Source organism: Macaca fascicularis, chromosome 5 (assembly GCF_037993035.2).
Source record: "Macaca fascicularis isolate 582-1 chromosome 5, T2T-MFA8v1.1".
Lineage (NCBI taxonomy): Eukaryota > Metazoa > Chordata > Mammalia > Primates > Cercopithecidae > Macaca > Macaca fascicularis.
In genome coordinates, this window is record NC_088379.1 from 57,308,170 (window position 1) to 57,331,933 (window position 23,764).

Sequence of the window (23,764 nt, forward strand, 5' to 3'; positions counted from 1 at the left end):
CCTAAACCAATTTCCTGGGGCTTATGGAAACATTGTCTTATATGAATATAGTTTTGAGAAAGGTGGCAGAATTTGATGTTTAAAGATTCTTCTCCCTCTCAGAAAATGTATGAAGCACGGCAATAGAATTAGAACAGTGGTGGCTGTAGATTTTCTTGTAAGAGGGGCTAAATGTTGGCAACTGGATTGTGAAGGAGTTATAGGGGACTTGTCTTGAAGCTGTGCTATGCATAATAAGTTCAGATTTTACCTAGACTGGAGCATTTTTCTAAAGATTCTTTAATTCATCCTTTAACAAGATTGAGAAACATGAATTGTTATTTTAAAGAATATTATTTTATTGGGTAGGCAAATAAAATAGGAGGTGGAGGTATTGTTCTAAAGCCTCACCATCTGCCAATACCAGTCCCTGTCCTTTATTGCTGCCTCTGGGGAGGCTGGAACTATTCACCTGATGCCAAATGATTGGAAGAACAGGGCAATGAAGGGACTTAGAAAAATTCCTAGTTAACCAATGTACTGTTGACAACAGTACACAGTAAACAGTAAACAATCAGACCCTCTCCAGCACCTCATCCCTTTGGTGCATGGGGAGAAGCTGATTTGCCAATATTTTTAATGTAGAAAGATATAGACCACTAGGAATTAATTTACACAGAGGGCTTTTTAGCCTGTGATATGCAAAAATTTCAAGTATAGATTATCTTTTATTTCAACAGACACACTGACACCAATTTCCCTTTTGGAATGCTAGAGTCAGATCTATTTGACCAGCTCCTTCTTATACTTTAGGTAGATTAGAAATTCAGTTAAGGTTTGGTGAAATACTCATGTTTACCAGGAGCATCTGTTCCAGTATTCAGTTCTGAACCCTAACCTCTGGGATTACATTCAATGGATAATCAGCTGAGTTGGTCATGTCACCATTCATCAAATTAATACCTATGGCTTCAACTGTTTTTAACCCAGGTTTTATTTTTGCTTTAATCACCAAAGTCCTTTATTTTTATTTTTAAAAATTTAATTGTGATAAAATATTTATAACAAAATTTACCATCTTACCCATTTTTTATTTTAACATTTAATGTTTAATTTTTGTGGTTATAAAGTAGGTGTATACCTTTATGGGGTACATGAGATGTTTTGATACAGGCAGGCAATGCATAATAATCACATCAATGAAGAATGGGGTATCCATCTCCTCAAGCCTTCATCCTTTGCGTTACAAACTATCCAGTTACATGATTTTAGTTATTTTTAAATGCACAATTACATTTTTATGGACTATAATCACCTTGTTGTGCTATCGAAGAGTAGGTCTTAGTCATCCTATCTTTTTGTATGCGTTAACCATCCCTACCTCCCCACCAGCCTCCCACTACCCTTCCCAGCTTCTGTAACCATCCTTCTACTCTCTATGTCCATGAGTTCCATCGTTTTGATTTTCAGATCCCACAAACAAGTGAGAATATGTGAAGTTTGTCTCTCTGTGCCTGGCTCATTTCACTTAACATAATGATCTCCAGTTTGATCCATGTTGTTGCAAATGACAGGATCTCATTTTTTTAATGGCTGAATAATATTCCATTGTGTGTAAGTACCACATTTTCTTTATCCATTCATCTGTTGATGGACACTTAAGTTGCTTCCAAATCTTAGCTATTGTAAAGAATGTTGCAACAAACACAGGAGTCCAGATACCTCTTTGATGTACTGATTTCCTTTCTTTGGGGTATATACCCCACAGTGGGATTCTTGGATCATATGGTAGCTTTCTTTTTAGGTTTTTGAGAAACCTTGAACTGTTCTCCATAGTGGTTGTACTAATTTGCATTCCTACCAACACTGTACAAGGGTTCCCTTTTCTCCACATCCTCACTAGTATTTGTTACTGCCTGTCTTTTGGATATAAGTCATTTTAACGGGTGGGATGATATACTATCTCATTGTAGTTTAGATATGCATTTCTCTAATGATCAGTGATGTTGAGCATGTTTTCATATATGTTTGCCATTTATATGTCTTCTTTTGAGAAATGTCTATTCAGATATTTTGCCCATTTTTAAATCGGCTTATTAGATTTTTTCCTATAGAGTTGTTTGAGCTCCTTATATATTCTGGTTATTAATCCCTTGTCAGATGGGTCATTTGCAAATATTTTCTCCTATTCTGTGGGTTGTTCCTTGATTTCGTTGATTATTTCCTTTGCTGTGCAGAAGTTTTTTATTTTATTTATTTATTTATTTTTGAAACAGAGTTTCACTCTTGTTGCCCAGGCTAGAGTGCAATGGCACGATCTCGGCTCACTGCAACCTCCGCCTCCCACATTCAAGCAATTCTCCTTCCTCAGTCTCCCGAGTAGCTGGGATTACAGGCATGCCCCACCATGCCCAGCTAGTTTTGTATTTTTAGTAGAGATGAGGTTTCTCCATGTGGGTCAGGCTGGTCTCAAACTCCCAGCCTCAGGTGATCTACCCACCTCAGCCTCCCAAAGTGCTGGGATTATAGGGGTGAGCCACTGCGCCCAGGGCAGAAGCTTTTTAACTTGATGTGATCCCATTTGTCCATTTTGCTTTGGTTGTCTATGCTTGTGGGGTGTTATTCAAGAAATCTTTTCCCACTCCAATGTCCTGGAGTTTCCGCAGTGTTTTCTTTCAGTAGTTTCATAGTTTGAGGTCTTAGATTTAAGTCTTTAATCTTTTTTTTGAGATGGGGGTCTCAGTCTGTTGCCTAGGCTGGAGTACAGTGGTACAGTCTCGGCTCACTGCAACCTCTGCCTCACGGGTTCAAGCAATTCTCCTGCCTCAGTCTCCCAACTAGCTGGGATTACAGGTGCCCACTACCACACCTGGCTAATTTTCATATTTTTGGTAAAGATGGGGTTTCGTCATGTTGGCCAGGCTGGTCTCGAACTCCTGACCCCAAGTGATCCACCCTCATCAGCCTCCCAAAGTGCTGATGCAAAAGTAACTGGTGTAAAAGTAACTGCAGTTTTTGTCATTACTTTTATTGGCAAACACTGCAATCACTTTTGCACCAACCTAATAGAAATGCTACTGATTTTGGTATGTTAATTTTGTATTCTGTGACATGACTGAATTTGTTTATCAGTTCTACTAGTTTTTGGTGGAGTCTTTAGGTTTTTCCAAATATAAGATCATATTATCTGCAAGTAAGAATAATTTGCCTTCTTCCTTTTTCAATTTGGATGCCCTTTATTTCTTTCTCTTCTCTGATTGCTCTAGCTAGGACTGCCAGTACTATGTTGAATACCAGTAGTGAAAGTGGGTAGCCTTGTTGTGTTTCAGATCTTAGAGGAAAGGCTTTCCATTTTTTCCCCATTCAGTATGACACTGGTTGTGGGTCTGTCATCTATGCCTTTTATTATGCTGAAGTATGTTCCTTCTATATCTCATTTTTTGAAGGACTTTTATCATGAAGGGATGTTTATCATGAAAGGATCAAATGCTTCTTCAGCTTCACTTGAAATGATCATATGATTTTGTTCTTCATTCTATTGAGATGATATATAGTATTGATTGATTTGTGTATGTTGAGCCATCCTTGCATCCCAGAGATAAATCCCACTTGGTTGTGATAAATGATCTTGTTGGTGTACTGTTGAATTTGGTTTGCTGGTATACCCGTTTTTTAAGGGTATACTTCAGTGGCATTACGTGTATTCCCATTTTTGTATATCCAAAGTCCAGAACTCTTTTAATCTTGCAAAGCTGAAACTCTGTACCTACTCAACAAAACTCCCTAATCTCCCCTCCCCCAACCTGTGGCAACTGCCATTCTACATTTTGTGTGTATGAATTTGACTACTCTGGGTACCTTATACAAGTGGAATCATTTATAGTATTTGTCTTTGTGACTGGCTTATTTCACTCAGCATAATGTCCTTAGGGTTCATCCATGTTGCAGCATATATCAGAATTTCCTTTGCTTTTAAGGCTATAAATTTCTTTTTTTAATCATAAAATGATTTGAGTTTATCTAGCTAATCAATCAATTAGATTAAGAGGGAGTATCCGGTCTGTCTAATAAGACTTTAGTCATGAAAAATGGTAAGAGAGGGGTTGGTAGACAGGGAGAGAGAAAATTTTCTGAAATATTTAATGCCATGGTTCTTTAGGGTGCATCAGAATCATGGGGAAGACTTGGTAAATCAGATTGCTAGGCTCAAACTCCAGAGTTCCCGATTCATTAGGCTTAGAGTAAGGCCTGGGAATTTGTATTTTCCAGAAGTTCCTGGGCATGATCACACTTTTGACAACCATTGTAACCTATCCAGCGTTAGGCCTAGAGGATTCTAATTGTCAAAATTTTTCCATAGTGCAAAGAAGATACCCCTCCCAACTAAGACAAGAAGCTTGGAGTTATAGAAGTAGGGAAGCACAGAGAAGAGTGAGAAATAGTGAGAAAACCCAGCCTCCAAGATCTCAACAACTTGTGGGAATGAGGGAAAAGATGGTGGCAAGTCAAGCTGTGAGGACCAAGTTCTGATTTCTCTTCCAGCCTCAGGGAGGAGAGGGCAAGTGTGTGAGCTAAGTAAGGAGAATGTCAAAGGGCTCAGGGAACCTTGGCTCCACTGCACCATTAGAGACCCTAGGAGAAGGTCACTGGAGTAGGTCTGGCCTGGCTCAATTTCAAGGTCTCTAGAGGTCCAGACAGAAGGAAGACTCTCAGACATCAGACAGCAACCAGCAGACTTGCAAGGAGGCAACTATGGTGGGGTGAGATGATCCTGGGATGGGCCCTGGGTCAGGAGTTGCTGGGATGAGAGTTTGGCAGATGCTAAGTTGTCTGAAGCTAAGGGGAGCTGAGCAGAGACTGAATCTGTAAGTGGGGGGTTGCCAGCAATCCCAGGGGCATTGCCCAGGCCATGGCTGACCATGGATTTACCAGCTGCAGGATTCAGCGTTGGAGGCCAGCAGTGGCTGGGAAGGCTATGGACAGAGCCAAGGGACCAGGGGAGATGGTGCCAAAGACCTGCACTCACCACTGCTCCAAACCCCCAGACACTGTTTAGCAAGACAGTTGGGCAGTGGAGAAAAAAGATGACATCTGGGCAAGGGAGGATTTTATTTCAGACTGAGCCCTTTAAGGGACTATTCAAATGATTGGACCAGGTGAGCTTTTAACTTGGCTAGGAATAAAAATAAAAATAATAATAATAATAATTATTATTATTATTATTATTGCCAACCAGCAGAAGTGGGTTTTTAAAGAAGACAAGGAACCTACATTTTTTCTATACATATATATTGTCCTGTGACTAGATTTGGTAGATAAAACTGGGTACCTATTTTGACTAAAATAAATTCATTCATTATCAGAAATTCAAATATAACAGGACATCTATATTAAGTGTTAAATCTGGCCTTGCTGTGCCTGTTGAGGGCAAGTAACAGATCTAAATCTCAATTTTATTGGGTTTCAAGCTTGTGTTCATATTTCTTTTCTTTTTTCTTTTTCTTTTTTTTTTTTTTTGAGGCAGTGTCTTCCTGTCACCCAAGCTGGAGTGCAGTGGTGCCATCTCAGCTTACTGCAACCTCTCCTCTTGGGTTCAAGCAATTCTTCTGCCTCAGCCTCCCAAGCAGCTGGGACTACAGGTGTGTGCCACCATGCCCAGCTAAGTTTTTGTATTTTTAGTAGAGACAGGGTTTAACCATGTTGACCATGCTGGTCTTGAACTCCTGACCTCAAGTGATCCACCTGCTTTGGCCTCCCAAAGCGCTGGGATTGCAGGCGTGAGCCACTGAGCCCAGCCTGTGTTCATATTTCGTAAACAGTTGGGTAGCAGAGAACACTAGTTCAGAATAAAACTCTTCCTACCCACAATCCATAAAGGGGCAAACCCATACACTGTTATACTGCTAGAGCTGCCCCTGAAACATGCCAATCACTTTTTTTCCAGTATATTCAAGATTCAGATATCTACATTTGAATGATCACAATATCCCTAGAAAACAACTTCCAAAATTATGAAATGAGCATTTAAACTATATATACTATTAGGATATCTGACGTATCCTCTGTCCCTCACCTCTCTGGCCCACCATCATTGACCACTAAGGTTTCCTACCGACTGCACTGGGAAGAGTCCTCAGGGGAAGTGTCGGTCACACAGGGAGATCTCAGGATGTCCCAGAACATGCAGGCTGCAGTGGCCAAGGTCAGCCTTTAAGATTACTTTCTGCCCATGACCTGGAGGTCCTGTCACCTATCACGGTATACAGTGGTCCACCTATCTATACATACATAGCTCCAACCAATTTGTCACTGAGATTACACCACTGGGAACTCACTCTTTTATGGTAAGATGTTGACAACCTGCAAAATTGCCTTTTAAAATATGAATAGTAGCTTTATTATTCCCATCGTATGTTAGTGTAAGATTGTATTGTTCTCAAAGGACATTTACTATGCTTAGCCATGTCAAAGATTAGCAAATCATCTCCGAGCAAGGCTCCGAGGGAGTAAGAAATGCAAAGGCAAGTTTGGATGAGGAGCCAGGAAAGGGGCAGATGTGGAGAAACAATTCTCAGGAAGGAAAGATTTTAGGGAGATTGGGCTGGGGGGGCGCAGTATGGAGGAAGCAGAGAGAAGATGGGAGTAGCCTGAGTGCTTCATTAGGGTGCTGTTAATAGCAGAGCACAAAGACAAATCTCAACTTCTTCAGAAGCTATATTTGACCCACACAGAACCCATCCCACAATGGACACAGAGACTTCTAGATCTGTGAATAAGTACTAGTAAGACTAGTACAGAATCTCACCATCAGTTATCAAGCTTCCACTATTTGGAAGAGAAATGATAAAATCTTATTGGAAGTCTCAACTATTCTCTTACAAAATAATGAATGTTCCAACATTTCAATATTAATCAGGCATTTCAACCACTTATAAAATCACAGGACAAACTGTGATTGGAATCAAGCTGTGGGGTTTTGCTTTGTTTTGTTTTGAAAGGAGTGTAGAAAATGATGAGCTTGTGTTCATGTCTTGGTGCACTCTAAAGCCTCTGTCACTTCTCTCTTCTTGCAGTATTGTTTCTCCCATTTCTATTTTTATTGGCATGTAAACTTGCTAATGTCAAATGAGTGAGACAAGACGGGAAGGTTAATTTATTTAGGGAATGTGAATCAACACTACTGGGAAAACAAAAGGCCCCAGTGTGTGCTTTCTTTAAAGCAAAACAAATAAAAGCATTGGCTAAGCCCAACTCCTGTTCTCCCAGAGGCTGAAGAACACATATTGGTTCAGGGATTTCAGCAATCACTGAAAACCAGCTCATCTGAACTAGTTTTTACTGACATAAAAGTTTGGGCTTTTGCATCGGATAGACTGGAGTTTAAATCCACATTTATATATGTATCCCCTTGAGAAGACTGCCCTCTTGCAAGTCTATCTCCTCATCTGTAAAATATAGTAGTAATAATCCCTATTACTGGGGTTGTGAGAAAAAAATCAAAGAATGAAAATGCATAGACACCCAAAGCTAACATTTTGAGAGCTTACTAGAATTATTTATTTAAAGATAGCAGGCTAAGTTTGCAAATCAAAATTGTTTCCTGTAAGTAGGATCCTGAATTGATACCAATAGGTCCACTTCTTCAGAACTTACTAGGAATCCCATGAATGTGAATGCCCAGTGATCCAGTCCAATCACCTCATGTATATTTAATGTCAAGGGCCCCCATTCTTTTACCCCATTTCTTAATTTTAGAATGTTAATCCCAAGAAATTGTAATTCTAATACCACCCACGTAGTCTGCTCACTTAGGGACTGGGACGGGAACGTGCATGAATTATTACACAAAAGGAAAAGACCTCTCACTGTTGCAGGGCTATCCTGAAAATAGCAAAGATAAGTTTGCTTTTTGTCAGCATTATCTTGAAAGATCCTAAAATTAAATTTGCAGCTAGATGATGCTTTGTAACCCACAAGTTTGCAAAGAGGAGAAATGCAAGACAGTTTAAACAAAACAAAAGAAAACACAGTGAGTCTTAAATTCCTGAACATGAGCTCATGTTTCTATTCATTGCTATCTTGTGGAGTGACTCCGAGTTTTTGACTTCTGCCCCTGACTTTGAGACAGTGATGGAAAGGTGACGAGGAATCGTGAAGCAAATATTGAAAGGGCCTTGAATCCAAACATGGCTGGATTTGGTGGGGATGCCACCGAATGCACACCAGCCACAGCCCCAGGTTGCATTTTTTCAGGAATTCCCACAGACTGATGTTGGTCCTCATGCCTCATCAAGTCAGCACTATTGTTATGAAGGTGTCAGATGTGAAACTGTAAACAGAGTGACATGGAGGCCATTCCTGTTTAGTGACCTGTAGCAGAAAGGCCTATTTTTAGAAACTGCTGCAGGTTGCTCTGCCCTTGGAAAGGTGGCAGGCTGAGAAGTACTGGTGTGTGTGTGTGTGTGTGTGCATGTGTGTGTGTGTGTGTTAACATTTCTGAGCATTTGGGTTGTGTTCTAAAATGTTTCTGAAGTTCACAGAAATAAAAACCATCCCCAAACTTTATTTGAAGTGGAAAATTTGAATTTTGAACTTTACCTATGTATCAAGGCCAAGAAAAGGCACGATGCTAGAGACTTTCAAGAATAACCATGGAGTTGCTCAAATGGACACTGATCTCATCCTTTTGTCTCTTACATGGGCCAATGAGACAGGGAAGATTCATGGGGTTGACCTCACCCTGCCAGAGAAGAGCCTATCCACTCCCTTAGGGCTAGAGACTGCAAGTTTCAGTGGGTGTTAGAATCACTTGGCATCTATGTTAAAAGGCGGGCCCCCCTCAAGACAGTCTTATGTAGGAAGAAGTACAAAGGATTTGCAAGTTAAATAGACACCACAGCCGTTTTGATGCAAGTTGTCTGAAGTCCACACTTTGAGGAAAGAAAAAAAACTGTTGTAGGAAGAAGCTAGGAAAACTGGAAAGATGTACCAGAGAGATAAGGGAGAATCACTCAACAAAACATGAACATCTCAAAGTATCCGTTTCCTGCCATCAGTAAGAGAGAAAATATCATAAGATTAAAGCAAAAAGGAGCTCTGGCTTTTGGAGTTTTACATATTCATGTAAGCCCTGAGAGAGCAGGCTTGGCTGGTGCTAGAAAGCCTGACTTCTCTTCCTCATTCCGCGGTTTACTAGACCTGTGACCTAAGGCTAAGTCCTTTCATTTCTGGGTGCTTTGACCTTCATAAAGCAGGCAGCAGTTTCTCCAAAATGACCTCTCTGGAGGTCAGGAGAGAAGCTTTGCCAGTGACCTCTCACCCATCCACCCCATGCTAAAGTTTTATATCCATTGTTATTAGCAAGTCAGCTTTTCCCATTGCTTTTCTCTCCCCTCTGACAAAGTGGATTTCGGTCTAATTTTAGTTGAACTTTCACTGGTGAGAAACATAAGCCCCAAACCCTCCTTGGCTGGATCTGCTCTTTTACTCCATAAAACAACTAACAGTATGAAAAAGCCACTTAGTGAAAAATAGAAATGCCTCCATTTAGCACATATTTGCTGAGAACTGGTGCCAGCACCTGCTCAATAACTATGGTTGAACTTATGAATGAAATGATTGATAACAGTGTGTCAAACCTAAGGCTGAGTTTTTTTCTATACACAGGTTGTCTTTATAGCTACAACCTCCATATGAAGTGTGGATGGTTGTTTTTACTTCCCAGACAAAAAAAGTGAGAGGTGAAGTCGTTGGCCAAGATCTCACAGAACGGTCAGGGTTGTAAATCAAGTTCTATCAGATTCAAAGCCAGTGTTCCTAACCACTGCACAGCACTGCCCCCTGAGGGGTAGGAGGTGGGAGTATTAGAAACAAATCCAAACCTCCAAATAACAAGGTGACTGCAAAGAGTGCCTATTCCAGTGAGACTTGAGGAAGCTGAGGACACAGAGAAGGGTGGGTCCTTCTACAAGAAGCACCCCTGAAGCCAGGCTCCTGGGGACCTCACTCCCGAACAAGGGCTGGGGACAGGCTACCTTACTAAGAAGACACACAGGAGCATTAAGGCGGGAGGAAATCAGATCGATCTCATTTCACAGAGGGAAAAACAAACTTCGAATATGATCCTGCTTTGGTAGGGGATACAGGAGAAAAGTGTGGCCAGTTAGGTGATGAAACTATTGATCATATTCCATAGGGAATAGAAGGGAAAATAAGTGCAGACTGCCTGTCCAGCAGCTCTTAATGCAGGAAAAATAACTAACCCTGTTGGATGATGTAATTAAAAACAGCCAAGATTTAGACAGCAATTTATTATACCCATGAAGGGGAAACTGTTACTATCCCCACTTTACAAGTCATGAAACAATGGCAGAGGGCAATTAACTTGTCCAAGGGCCCTCAATAGTAGATGTTGTAAAGCTGAGAGGCGATGTCAGGCAGCCTGGCTCGGAGCTGGCTCACCAACATTCAGTGAGCACGTTTGTGTGCCAGGAACCATTCCAAGCACTGGGGATACCACACCGAACAAAATCCCTGCCATCGAAGAACCTATATTCTAGTGTGTGTGAGAGAGAGACAGGTAAAAAATAAAGATTAGGAGGGTGTGAGGATACAGGAGAAAGGGGACTGAGATTTAAAATGGGCTGTGCAGGGGATGCTAACATTTGAGCAAATACCTGAAGGAAGTGAGGGAGCAAGTCAAAGGGGATAATTGAGGAAATTTTTAATTTAGTTAAAAAAAACCCCAAAATCCTTCAGTACCATGTAACCAGCAGTAAAAAACAATGGGTCTCTTAATTATTTGCTTCTTTAAGTTACGAGGGTGAAGGACATATAAAATGTCTCCCGAGAAAATTCCATGAAAGATTGTTTTAGGTGTCCAGGGCTTGTGGGCCCCTACTTATTTACAATGAAAAAGTAATAGTGGCTCATCCCTAAGACACACCTTTAAAGAAAGACTCCAGAGAATCTTTTGTGTTACTTATTTACTTTTTTGAGATGGAGTCTCACTCTGTTGCCTAGGCTGGAGTACAGTGGCAGGATCATGGCTCACTGTAACCTCAGCCTCCCAAGTAGCTGGGACTACAGGCACCCACCACCATGCCTGGCTAATTTTTGTATTTTTAGTAGAGAGGGGGTTTCACCATGTTGGCCAGGCTAGTCTCGAACTCCTGACCTCAAATGACCTACCCACCTCGGTCTCCCAAAGTGCTGGAATTACAAGTGTGAGCCACCGCACCCAGCCCCCAAAGAATCTTTTAAAAATGCTCCTTAGCATCACAGTCTTCATGAAAACAACATAGCAACCTTCCTACATAAACAATAAACACACTAACCAAGCAACCGTCCCCGCATTATAATTTTACACATCCCACCCACTAAGCAAACACAGCATCAGACTCAAGTTTGACAGCAGAATAAGAGGGGAGTAGAAAAATTGCATTTTTCAAATGCACTGACAAACTGTACTAAGTAATCTGGCAGCTAGTCTACAGACAGCGGCACAGGCCTCTAGACTAGGTAATACAATTAGACAAACATTTTAGCTACTGGCAAAAGCACAAAGATGCTAGTCTTAGAGATACAATTTTGCCAAAGACTAGCGAGGCTCTTTAGCACTGCCACGTGCGAAGATGCCCGAAGCAACAGAACCATGAGGAGACAGGTGGTAACAAATACATATTTGAGGTAGCCATCTTAATAAACAAGGATCAAAAGAAAAAGAACCCACAGTTCATCGCAAGTCAGATGGAGCCAGGTGTTTCCCTTTGCCTAATGAAGGCTAAGAGCCTGCTTACTGCTCTCAGTAACCCGCAAACCTATACTTTAAGATTCTTCTCCAGGACCTTCATAGGACACTTGTGGTCTTAGAGCAGTTAAATTAAATAAAACAGAAAAACAGAACAGGACGCAGCTTGCCAGGACCTTCGAAGATCTGATTTTCCATTAAGGATATGTGGAGGGGGTGGTATTTAACAATCCTTTATGGAAACCATTTCTCTACCCCTTATTCTCAAGAAATGGGAGATTTACTCTAACGCTATGCAAAGTGTGGTTTTTGAAACATAGGGGGCTGATGACATAAATGAATACAGTTGTAGCTCTGTATTCATGGGGGAATTGGTTCCAGGACCCCCTCATAGGTATCAAAATCCATGGATGCTTAAGTCCCTTGTATAAAATGATGTCATATTTGCATATAACCTATATACATCCTCCTGTATACTTTAAATCATCTCTGGATTACTTATCATACCTAATACAATGTAAATGCTATGTAAATCACTGTTGCATTGTTTAGGGAATATGATAAGAAAAAAAGCTGTACATTTTCAGTACAGATGCAACCATCCATTTTTTGTTTGTTTGTTTGTTTGTTTTTGAGACAGGGTTTTGCTCTGCTGCCCAGGCTGGAGTGCAGTGGCCCAATCATGGCTCACTGCAGCTTCAATCTCCTGGCTCAAGCAGTCCTCCTGTCTCAGCCTCTTGAGTAGCTGGGACTACAGGCACGCACTACCATGCCCAGCTAATTTTTGTAGAGACAGGGTCTTGCCATGTTGACCAGGCTGGTTTTGAGGCAGACATGGGCTCAAGGGATCCTCCTGCCTTGGCCTTCCGAAGTGCTGGGATTACAGGCATTACTGTACCCAGCCCTTTTCTTGAGGAGCGTTTAAAGTTTCCAATACAGGGCCACACCCCCACATCTATTAAATTAGAATCTCTGAGGCTGGACTTGGTGGTTCACACCTGTAATCCCAACACTTTGGGAGGTCCAAGGTGGGAGAATCATTTGAGACCAGTCTGGGCAACAAAGCGAGACTCCATCTACAAAAAAATTTAAAAGAATTATCTGGGTGTGGTGGTGTGCACCTGCAGTCCCAGCTACTCCGGAGGCTGAAGTGGGAGGATCTCTTGATCCCAGAAGGTCGAGGCTGTGTTCTTGCCACTGCACTCCAGCCTGGGCAACAAGTGAGATCTCGTCTCAAAAAATAAAGTAAAATAAAATAAATTAGAATTTCTGGAGGTAGGAGTCAGGAATTAGTTTGTTGTTGTTATTGCTGTTTTAAAACTCCCTTCGTAATTCCAATGTATAGCCCAATTTAAGAAGCAGTAGCTTTAAGCCATTTTGATTTAAGGATTCAGAGTTCCAAATATTTGGTTCATCTTCTAAATGGGAATCATCCAAACTTACTTGTTCTAGCTGATGCATCCAAATTTAAAATTGGGGGGAAAGATTCCACCCCAACTTTTATGTGATCTCAGAACTCAGACCTCATATCCTAAAGGCTCAGACAGATATTTGAGTGCCATTCTTTTTTTTTTTTTTTTTTTTTTTTTTGAGACGGAGTCTCGCTCTATTGCCCAGACTAGAGTGCAGTGGTGCAATCTCAGCTCATTGCAACCTCTGCCTCCCAGGTTCAAGTGATTCTCCTGCCTCAGCCTCCCAAGTAGCTGGGACTACAGGCACCCACCACACCCGGCTAATTTTTTGTATCTTTAGTAGAGACAGGGTTTCACTATTTTGGCCAGACTGGTCTCGAACTCCTGACCTCATAATCTGCCAGTCTTGGCCTCCCAAAGTGCTGGAATTACAGGCGTGAGCCGCTGTACCCAGCCTTGAGTGTCACTCTTTAGTGGTTGGGTATAGAGGGTTGGCTTCAGTCTGGAATACATTTGTCTGAAGTAAAGCTGTGCTAGCCCAAGAATGAAACCTCCTTCACTAGGAACAATAGAGCATTCCTTTATATGAAGCTAGTGTTTAGTGCATAGCCAGTAAGCATATGTAACCCACTGAATAAAAATAGTGGTTATCATTATGGGCTACAGGGGAAAAAAATGTCCCCTTCCTCATTACAGTAAGGGAGTCTCATTGCATACCTCTCCGGAAACCTAATCATGTGTTACATGAATTTTCCATGGGAAGGAACAACTGGTTAGGAAATAAAATACTATACTTCTATACAGTGATATTCAAGCCTAGAACTCCAAAGAAGCCAAAAACTGCTCTGAGAATGGTCCCAGCAGGATTGAAATACCTCCTCAAAGCATACTGAGCAAATTCCCATGATGCCAGGCCTCTTGGAAAAGTTTCTGGGGGTCAGAGGCCACTGCAGCTGCCTCCTTCGTCTCCTCTCAACCACTTGCTCAAGTGGAAAAAATGTTTAGAAGGGTAAGTTACCACAGTTCTCAGTTATACTGATCTCCCCTCTAGGGAAGTCTAATCCCGGATGCAAACTGTACTGCAGTTTGGGATTTGTACTCACGACCCAGGTATCTGCCAGCCCTTTGCCCACATTAAGAACTTCAAAGAGCAGATGACCAGGATGAGTGAAGTAATGATGGGAGAGCAGAGTGGGGCATGGGAGGGTGGTCACAGCTCTTCAGGAGACATGTGGAGGTGAGAGGTAACATTTGAGATATGAGACGCTCCCAACACAGAACCACAGAGTGATACTGCCTGCCACGCTGGCTGCCACTTCAGCTCCTGTGCTTTACTCCAGTGGCATGTGGTGCAGACACACTGCCTTCCTGCCCCTTCATACAGGAGTTAACCACAGAGCACAGCATCGGGCCTTTTTTTATGTCTTGAAAGTCAGTTATTGGAACTTACCATGGCACAAATATATTTCTCATCCGTCTTCTGTGTCCAGGAGAGGTAGAGGAGGCCACACTTTTATGCACAGAGGTGAGTTCCTTGAGCTTCAAGACCAGTTTTGCAATTGCCTGTAAAAAGGTCACTGCACCTTTTCTGTTTGTCCTCACCTCCCACTGCCCGCCCACTTGATAGTTATCTTTTGATGTCATAACTTTCCCAGAGGCAGCATATTGTGCTGTCTAAAGAACATTATGTTTTCAAATTGCTCAGCCTGGGTCACATGTGCCTGTATAACCTGACCAGTCCTTGGCACAAAAAAAACACCAGAAGGTGCAAATATACTTGTGTAGAGAGCCCCTTCCTGCAATTTAAGCTTCCTCTCCTGGAGCTCAGCCTTCCACCAATGAGCTTCAACATGGTTCAGCATTAGAACTCTTTCAACTTAAATTCTCCAGATAATATGGCCTTTTTTCCAAAATCCCATTGTGAACTTGGGCCTAGTTGGTACTGTCCTTTAAAGCCATATTTCCTCTTAGCAAAAAGGTTATAATCAGGAGCTTTAAAACCTATTTGTTCTCATTTACAAAAATGAGTCACATCAGTGCCATTAAATAGAGCAATCATAAGAGAATGTGGTCAGGTAATTTTCATGAGACTGTACAACAGAAGCTCCTCGTGGAATAAAGATTAATATTTTAGTACAATGAAACATTTTTATATATACTATCTTATTTCTTCCTTATAGCAACTCAGTATGGAACTGTTCTCCTCCATTTTAGAAGAAATTTAGTCTTAGAGGGATTGAGTAATACCGTAGTACCATGGCCAGACCACAGCAGAACTGAGACTAGAATCCAGATGATGTAGTGTCTTCCTCATGCTGTTTGCAATCTCATATCTGAGAATTGGCACCTTCGTGCTACACAATCTGGCTTGCAGATTGTCAATTTATAAGAAAAAATATGCTTTTTATGTTCTAGAAAAGTTTCAACCCTTCCTTTCAACTTTATTGCCTTAAAAATAGGGAGTTCTGTTCCATTTGCTTTTAAAGCTTTTAATAAATTGATTCTTTAAACCGCTTTAAAATAGTCAGAAAGAGACATCAGGTGGTTAACCTCAAACTGCTTTAAGAATGTAGATGCTTTTTCAGGAAATAGAGTCAGGCAGGTGAGGGGGTGGAGAGGTGGCAAAACAGTGTGAAGGAAATGAGGATGTGGTAGTGAAAATATTCCAAAAAATTATTTTCTTTTATAAACTGTAACCGTGAGCTGGAAAAGGCACTGATTTGCACAACCCTTTTTACTAATGGCTAATGGAGTTAATTTTGTATCCTTTCAGAGGACTTAAAAAAGTTCATTGGATCATTGACTTGCAAATCCTGGGTGAGTTACAGTCTTGCAATTCAATCTAGAAATATAAGGTCACAGAAATCTGACACGGAGGTAGCAAGTGTGTGAGCCAACCGTCCCATTCCATTGTAATAATGTCATCTCACTAGTTTATAAAAAGAAACTATTCTGTTAACCCTCAGAAATGTGGGAGGGTGAATTCAGGGGAGTGTGGGCCCAAGGGTCGTGGTGAACTTAATTTCGTCACCATTTTTGTTAGGAGGGAGGAAGCAGCCACTAATGCAGCACATAGTTTTATTTCCAGAGGCTGCTGCAGAGACTCAAGTCAGCTGGGTATCCAGAGCAGTGCAGTGCATTTCCTTCCCAAAGAAAGTTCAAGGTCAGTGGGGAATCACCTCTTCATTCGAAATGTTTTCTTAGATGAATCAAACATAAGCTTCTTTGTTTTTTATTGTTTTGTGGTTTTGTTTGTTTGTTTGTCTGAGACAGAGTTTCACTCATGTTGCCCAAACTGGAGTGCAATGGCGTGATCTCAGGTCACTGCAACCTCCACCTCCCAGGTTCAAGCGATTCTCCTGCCTCAGCTTCCTGAGTAGCTGGAATTACAGGGGCACACCACCACTCCTGGCTAATTTTTTGTATTTTTAGTAGAAACAGGGTTTCACCATGTTAGCCAGGCTGGTCTTGAACTCCTGACTTCAGGTGACCCGCCCACCTCGGCCTCCCAAAGTGCTGGGATTACAGGCGTGAGCCACCAGGCCTGGCCTTGCCTTTTTTTTTTTTTTTTTTTTTTTTTTTTAGCATCGCAGATATTTCTAAAAGGAGGAGGCAGTGGAATAGAAAGCACTAGTTCATGATTTCACTGTTTGAGGGGCCAGAAGTCCCCAAGACTTACATCCTCAAAGACCTGGACTCTCATTTTGGCCACCAGCATGTGGCCTTGGACAAGCCCTTACCTATTCCTCATTTCTACCTCCAGGCAGAGACCCATGGGCTGAAAGTCATAAGACCTAGATTCTCACTCTAGCCACCTCTACATGGGCAAGTCATATAGCCTGGCATACACATATTTTAGGCAGATGCTTATTGTTTTTTACTTTTTCAATGCGGCTTTCTCCTTAAGCTCTCTTTTCCCAGTAAAATATGATCTACCACTACTACTACTACACACGTGTATTCAGTCAAATAAAAGATAAATGTTTCCTTCCAACACATCAACTCATAGAATAAATTGATGGGAAGGGGAAAGACTACAACAAACTTGCAGAGGTGATGGAAAGGTTTGGGAGTAAGAGTCCACTTTGAAAAGGGGCTCAATTTCCCCCACCTTCTGCTCTCTCTGATGCCCAGAAAGATAATTTCCCCATCAAAGTCTTCCCATTAAACTAGGACTGCCCCATTTCATAGGCTATGTTCTAGAGATTAAGGTGGAACTTAATCTCTAGAACATATCTCTAGTCAAAGAGATAATTTACTTAACAAATGTGCAATTTGTTTTCAGTAGATTCATAATTTAATAACTGTACTAAATACCATACCCACATAGTTCTCATTTAATCCTCACAACAATTTTATGAGGCAAAAATCAGACAGATTAAATTACGTGCCCAAGGTCACAAAGTTGGTATCTATGCCATGAGACTTCAAACCCAGGCCATCTCAAATCTGGTAGTGCTGGACACCACTATCTCATATACCCTCTCTGACTTTTGCCTGGCTTGCACAGCCTTATAAAAAAGTACGAAATATTTAAAATGAAATATACTCAAGTTTTTCTTTGCCAACTACAAGTAAAAACACAAAAAATACATTTATAACAAATTTAGAAGTAGGATAGTATTTGGCAAAAATAGCACCTCCAGCTTTCTTTTGATTAATGAAAGATAAATAAGTAAATAAATAAATAAATAAAATAGCACCTTAATGCAGAAGGCTGGAAGGTTAGATTTGCCAAGGAAATTGGGGAAAAGATCAGAATTGGGATTAAGGATTCATTTATTCTAAGGCCATTCTGATAATCCAATTCAGGATAGGAGTCTGCGTCTAAACTCAGGGTAAAAATATGTGTTTAGATGAATACACAGCAATTAACCCCAACAATCTGTTCTGGAGGTCAAATATAGCCTCCTATTTTTTTTTTTAATTCAAGTTTTAGATTATCTACAAACAGCAGTGAGCATTCCTTATACTAAACGCACCTTCCATTACTCTCAGGGATGATAAATCTGAAGACCCTTTCCTTTGTCAGTTTCTATTTAAAGGTTACCCCATTCCTGGACAACTATTTTACACATATCTGCCAGATAAAGTCTCTGTTGATTTCAGGGAGGATTTGGAGTATGACTCTCATTTGTGTCCATGTCTGCTTTCCTAAATAACATCCTTTGCACTGTCCTTGCATTCCACAAGGGTTTTCCTGCAACTGGGAGCTGTTTGTTTTCCTTTGGGAATGTTTTTTCTCTGACCCACTTATTATTTTATCATTTCTTCTCCATTTATCCACTACTAGCTGTTAACCTTCACTCTTCATGTATCAAGCAGCAGACACATGCTCTGTTCTTGCAGCATCCACACCGCCCCCTTCACGCCCTCTTCCCAGAGAGGGCTAAACTCTGCCTTCTTTATGGGTCAGCAGATCTTTGAAAGTCTTTGACCCACAACTTACTTGAGGCTTTGCATTTCTCTTGTCACTGTAGCCTTTTAAGAAGGTGTTTCTACTTTTGATTGTTTTTGGTCACTGGGTAAGACAATCCCAAAACTTATATAAACACTACTACTCTGCTCTGTGTTCTTGACATTTTTATGATGGATGTGAAAGCCTGACATGAGGTGCTGCCCTCGCCCACCCAAAATAACTTTAAGAGAAAAAGAGGCAGGTACAAGGCTGCCAAAATATACATTCTGACTACACAAATGATTTATCTATGAAACAGACCCTCCTTTCTATTATGTTTCCAGCAAGTCACCCCAATCTTTTTTAAAAGTATGGAGGTCACACAGAAAAAAAGAAAGCTAATAAATGAAATGTCCTTAGTCACTTTGTCATGAATAAATCAAAGGAAACACAATCTCAGGACGATGACGTGTGCCAGGGTATAAAGGTAAGACTTCTCAGGAAAGTGACGGCACCACGCAATACAAAGCCAGATTAATCCAGAGGAAAGAGGCTTCCGCCCGGATCTCTGCAACGTAGGGGAGAAATGTCCATCCGTGTCTCCTGAGGCTTGTTGATAATCCCCATCTATAAGCATGTGTCAGATGTAAAGGCATCCTCCTTTTCCTTTTAAAGTTCAACTATAAAAATCAACACATAATAGATGAGATAAGACATATTCAAAAGGCATCTTAGGGACAAAATGTTTCCCACACCAGAAACAGAAAGTGCAAGAACTGCTCAGTAACCTTATCGATTGCATTAGCATACCTAAAGAAAGAATGTGTCAATCAGGAAGGGGATTTGGTGTTGATGATAATGAAAACGGAGAGGAGAAAGTTGGCAGCATGATTCCCTGGGGACCAGAGGGGAAAGGGCCCTTGCTCCTGGATGTAAATCTCCGGTGGCCTGGCAGCCAAGCCCCTAATAGGAAGATGGACCATCTGGCCATCAGAGTGGATCCCAGCACATACTGGTGCCTACAGAACCATTCTCTTCATGGGGAGCTGGAGAGCACTATGCAAACTCCTGACCATAATTAGACTTCTCATTTAGTTTTCTTGTAGGGATAAAGTACTGTATACTGGTTTTTGGTCCATATGGCATACTTTTCCACTTATAGTTGTCTTTTCAAAATGAGTCAATGTAGTAGCATTCTGGTTCATATCCTTCAGTTTCTTGTGAGTTTGGATACTGTGAATTAATACTCCTAAATTCCACAAGCTCTGGGACAGTCATGACCAGTTCTAGACCTGTAAGTCTGGGTAGTAGCCCTTAAATGGTTGTAAACTCACCAAGAGAATGAAAGGGGGGCCTCCAGATAACCAGGGAGTCAGCATATATGGTATTATGACAATACTTCTCCATATTACCACGTGTCTCTCTCTAGCCTAATCCAGAATAATAATAATCAAATATTGCATATCTACTATGTACTTACACTTAATTCACTAATGCCCTTTCAAGGCAGGAATGATTATTTCCATTTCACAAATGAGGAAACTGAGGCTTAGAGAGCCCAAAGTCACACAATTTGCAAGTAACTAAACCAGATTTTAACCCCATGACTATCTGTTTCCAAAGGTTCTACTAGAAGAAGTAATTCAAATCTTATATCACCATCTATTAGAAGGCCTACCAGAAGCCACCATGATTATTCTTCATAGCAGGAAACAGAGCAGCCCTTTTCAGAGGCCAATCTATCACCACAGTCATGTTGAAACACATCAGGAGTGTGGATTCTGCCATTAGTACTCAACAGATCAATGCCCAGTGTTCCCAAACTGGGCTCCTGGGTTCCAATGCCAAGGTGAGTTCAAAACCTTCAGCACTCTCTGGAAACAAGGAATGGCCCCGTGGTTCTGAACCTGTCTACCCATCTGTTTGACACATCACCCCATGTTTGAGATGACTGCTTAATTTACTCAAATCTGGATCCACAAGGAATGAGCCTATGCCTAGAGCTGGCCAATAATAATAGAAATAATAGCAGCAACATCTCTTTTTACCTCAGAGTAGTTCATCTAATCTTTCCAATCACTTTGTAAAGTATGTTGGATTGCCCAAATATGATTGCCAAAAATTGAATATATTCAAAATGTACAATGTGATGATTTGATATTTGTATACACTGCATCATGATTACCACAATAAAAAATCAAATTAATCAACACACAATTACCTGTGTGGGGGTGTGTGTGTGTAGTGAGGACACTTAAGATCTATTCTCATAGCAAATTTTAAGTAAGCAATACAGTATTACTAACTATAGTCACCATGTTTTACCTTAAGTCCCAGAACTTATTCATCTTATAACTAAAAGTTTGTACCCCTTGACCAAATCTCCCCATGCCCCAGTCCCTGGCAAACGCCATTCTACTCTCTGCTTCTGAGTTTGACTTTTTTATATACCATGTATAAGTGAGATGAAACAGTTTTTATGGTTCTGTGCCTGGCTTATTTCACTTAACAAAATGTCCTCCAGGTTCATCCACATTGTTGCAAATGGCAAGATTTCCTTCTTTTTGTATGGCTGGATAATATTCCTATTGTGTGTGTGTGTGTGTGTGTGTGTACATAAACATATACACACCACATTTTCTTTATACATTTGTCCCTCTGTGGATACTTAGATTGTTGCCATATTTTGGCATAAATACATATCTTTAAATCCTCATTTAAAAAACAAACAAACAAACAAACATAAATAAATAAATAAATAAATCCTCATTTAAAGATAAGGATATTGAATTTTCAGTAAGGTTAAGTAATTTGGCCAAGCTCACACAGCTAGCAGGTGACAGCCCTGGAATTTGAACCTGGGTCTGTCTGAATCCCGTGCCTATGCTTTGAGCCACTCTGTATCACTGACCACCAGAGAAGCAACTGTTGTTGATGGCCCTGAAGACAGACCGGACACAGCCCAGCACACTAAGGAGAGTCACTAGAGCCTGGAGACACAGTGGGACTGCAGTCATGACTGTGTTTTCTGTGGCTGGGAGGAGGTGCTGTTCACCTGAGCATGGGCTCACTTAGGAAACATTTGAGAAATGAATTAACGTGGATCTTTAAGAGACCATCTGTGGCATGATGAAAGATCAGCTTATTTTCCACAACCTGAAAATGGTAGGGCTTCGTTGATGACTCCTAAAGTCTCAGCCAACTGGAACATTCTCAAATACTGTAACATTAGCTGCTATGTGAGGCAGCTGAAATCTAAGGAAGAAATATTCAAATATGCAAAATATTTAGGCCTAACACTTAGCAGGTCAAGATAATGACGCTCAAGTGGCTTGAAATAGAATCAGGCAATCTAGATTCTATTCTGGCTTTTCAACTTATCAGCTTGGCTACCTCCAGTAACCTATTTAACCTCTTGCTTGTAAAATGGGGGTAGTGATTAGCTATCTCATGGGGTTCATGTGCAGATTAAATGAGCTAAGATATGTAAAGTATCTCAGGCAGTGCTTACTAATAGAGATAAAAAAAATAATTCAATTCCCTTCCCCTTTCCATAAATAATTTCCTCCACCAAGAGTTGGTTCCTGGGAATACAAAGCTTCTGACGCTAAGGCATTAAAATCAAACACAACCCAACACTTTCCCAACAGAGGAACCACTACTGAGACCAGAAAACAAAACATCAAAAGAGGGAATTTGCCTGTTTTGAAGAACCCTCTGGTGTAGCTGTGGTTCTCAAAATACCACTGAAAGTTCCAAGCCAATTGCTTTCTCTAGTCCCACCAGACAAAAAGCTTATTGGAGCTCTGACCACATCTGGGATCAGTGTCACTTTTTATCAGGCTCCAAAATTTAGGAAGTACAGTGAGGTCTATCCCCGACAAACCAATACTTACTGGGAAATGAGTGTTTCAAAGGAGAGCAGTGTCTGAAATGTCTTCACCCCACTTCCTCCCCACATCCCACAAGATAGGAAAGAAAAAAGAAGAAAAAAAAAAAGGCAGGATCCACACATGGAGGTTTAAAGCCAAGCTACCAACCCCGAGCTCTTTTCCCAGAGGTGGGGCAGGGCAGGGAAAGAGGTGGGGTGAGGTGGTAGGAGGGACAGGGTGGGGGTCTGCCACCTACCTGCGCACTCCCAGCCTGAGGGTCTTGTAGGATCCTTTCACCAGGGAAACTGCCTCCTTTCTGGAGCTGCTCAGAGTCACCTCATTGATGTGCACGACCTCATCCCCAGCCTGCAGTTTGGAGCTCAGGGTGTCTGCTTTGCCCCCTTCTTCAACCTGCTTGGAGGGAGAGATGCGATGGCCACCAGTGAGCTTCCCCCTGGCCTGCGGTCTGTCGGGTTATCCCAAGCCCAGCTTGGACTCCTGCAGAACCCAACAGACCAGCTAGGGCCATACCCCAGCAAGTGCAGCCCCAGGGAAAGTTGTGAGAAGGCAGGGACTGGCTCTGGTGTCCACACCCTCAAGCACCAGCACCGTGCCTGCCCAGGGAGGGCGCTCATAAACATCAGCTGAATGAATGAAGGAACTCAGTTTCCACCCAAAGGCCATTATCCCACCGTGCTCAGGACATCACCCCAGCCCTTACCTTACAGCTTCAAAAAGTCCTTTAGACTTTTTTATTCCTTTAGAACAACAGTCCCCAAACTTTTTGGCACCAGGGACCAGTTTTGTGGAAGACAGTTTTTCCAAGGATGGGGTGTAGGGGGATGGTTTCAGCATGGTTCAAGCGCATTACATTTATCGTGTGCTTTATTTCTATTATTTTTTCATTACAATATGTAATGAAATAATTATACAACTCAGCATAACGTAGAATCAGTGGGAGCCCTGAGCTTGTTTCCTGCAACTAGATGGTCCCACTGGGGGTGATGGGAGACAGTGACAGATCATCAGGCATTAGATTCTCATAAGGAGTGTGCTGTCTAGATCCCTCACATGTGAAGTTCACAATAGGGTTTGGGCTGGTATGAGAATCTAATGCTGCTACTGATCTTATAGGAGGCAGAGCTCAGGTGGTTATGCAGGCGATGGGGAGCAGCTGTAAATACAGATGAAGCTTCACTTACTCGTCCACTCCTACTGTGCAACCTGGTTCCTAACAGACCACAGTAATGGTCCCTGGATTGGGGGTCGGGGACCCCTGCATTGGAAGTTGAGTTCCTCTGGCCAGGCGCGGTGGCTCACGCCTTTAATCCCAGGGCTTTGGGAGGCCCAGGCG

The 23,764-nt window shown here is 41.6% G+C and overlaps 1 protein-coding gene across 1 annotated transcript in view; it reads right to left on the reverse strand.

Moving 5' to 3' along the window:
• Positions 1-23,764, reverse strand: part of SHROOM3 (shroom family member 3) — a 348,621-nt gene that overhangs the window by 205,839 nt on the left and 119,018 nt on the right. The window contains exon 2 of the mRNA XM_045392457.3: positions 22,667-22,821. Within this exon, the coding sequence (XP_045248392.2) occupies positions 22,667-22,821 (155 nt within the window). The remainder of the gene's footprint in view (positions 1-22,666; positions 22,822-23,764) is intronic.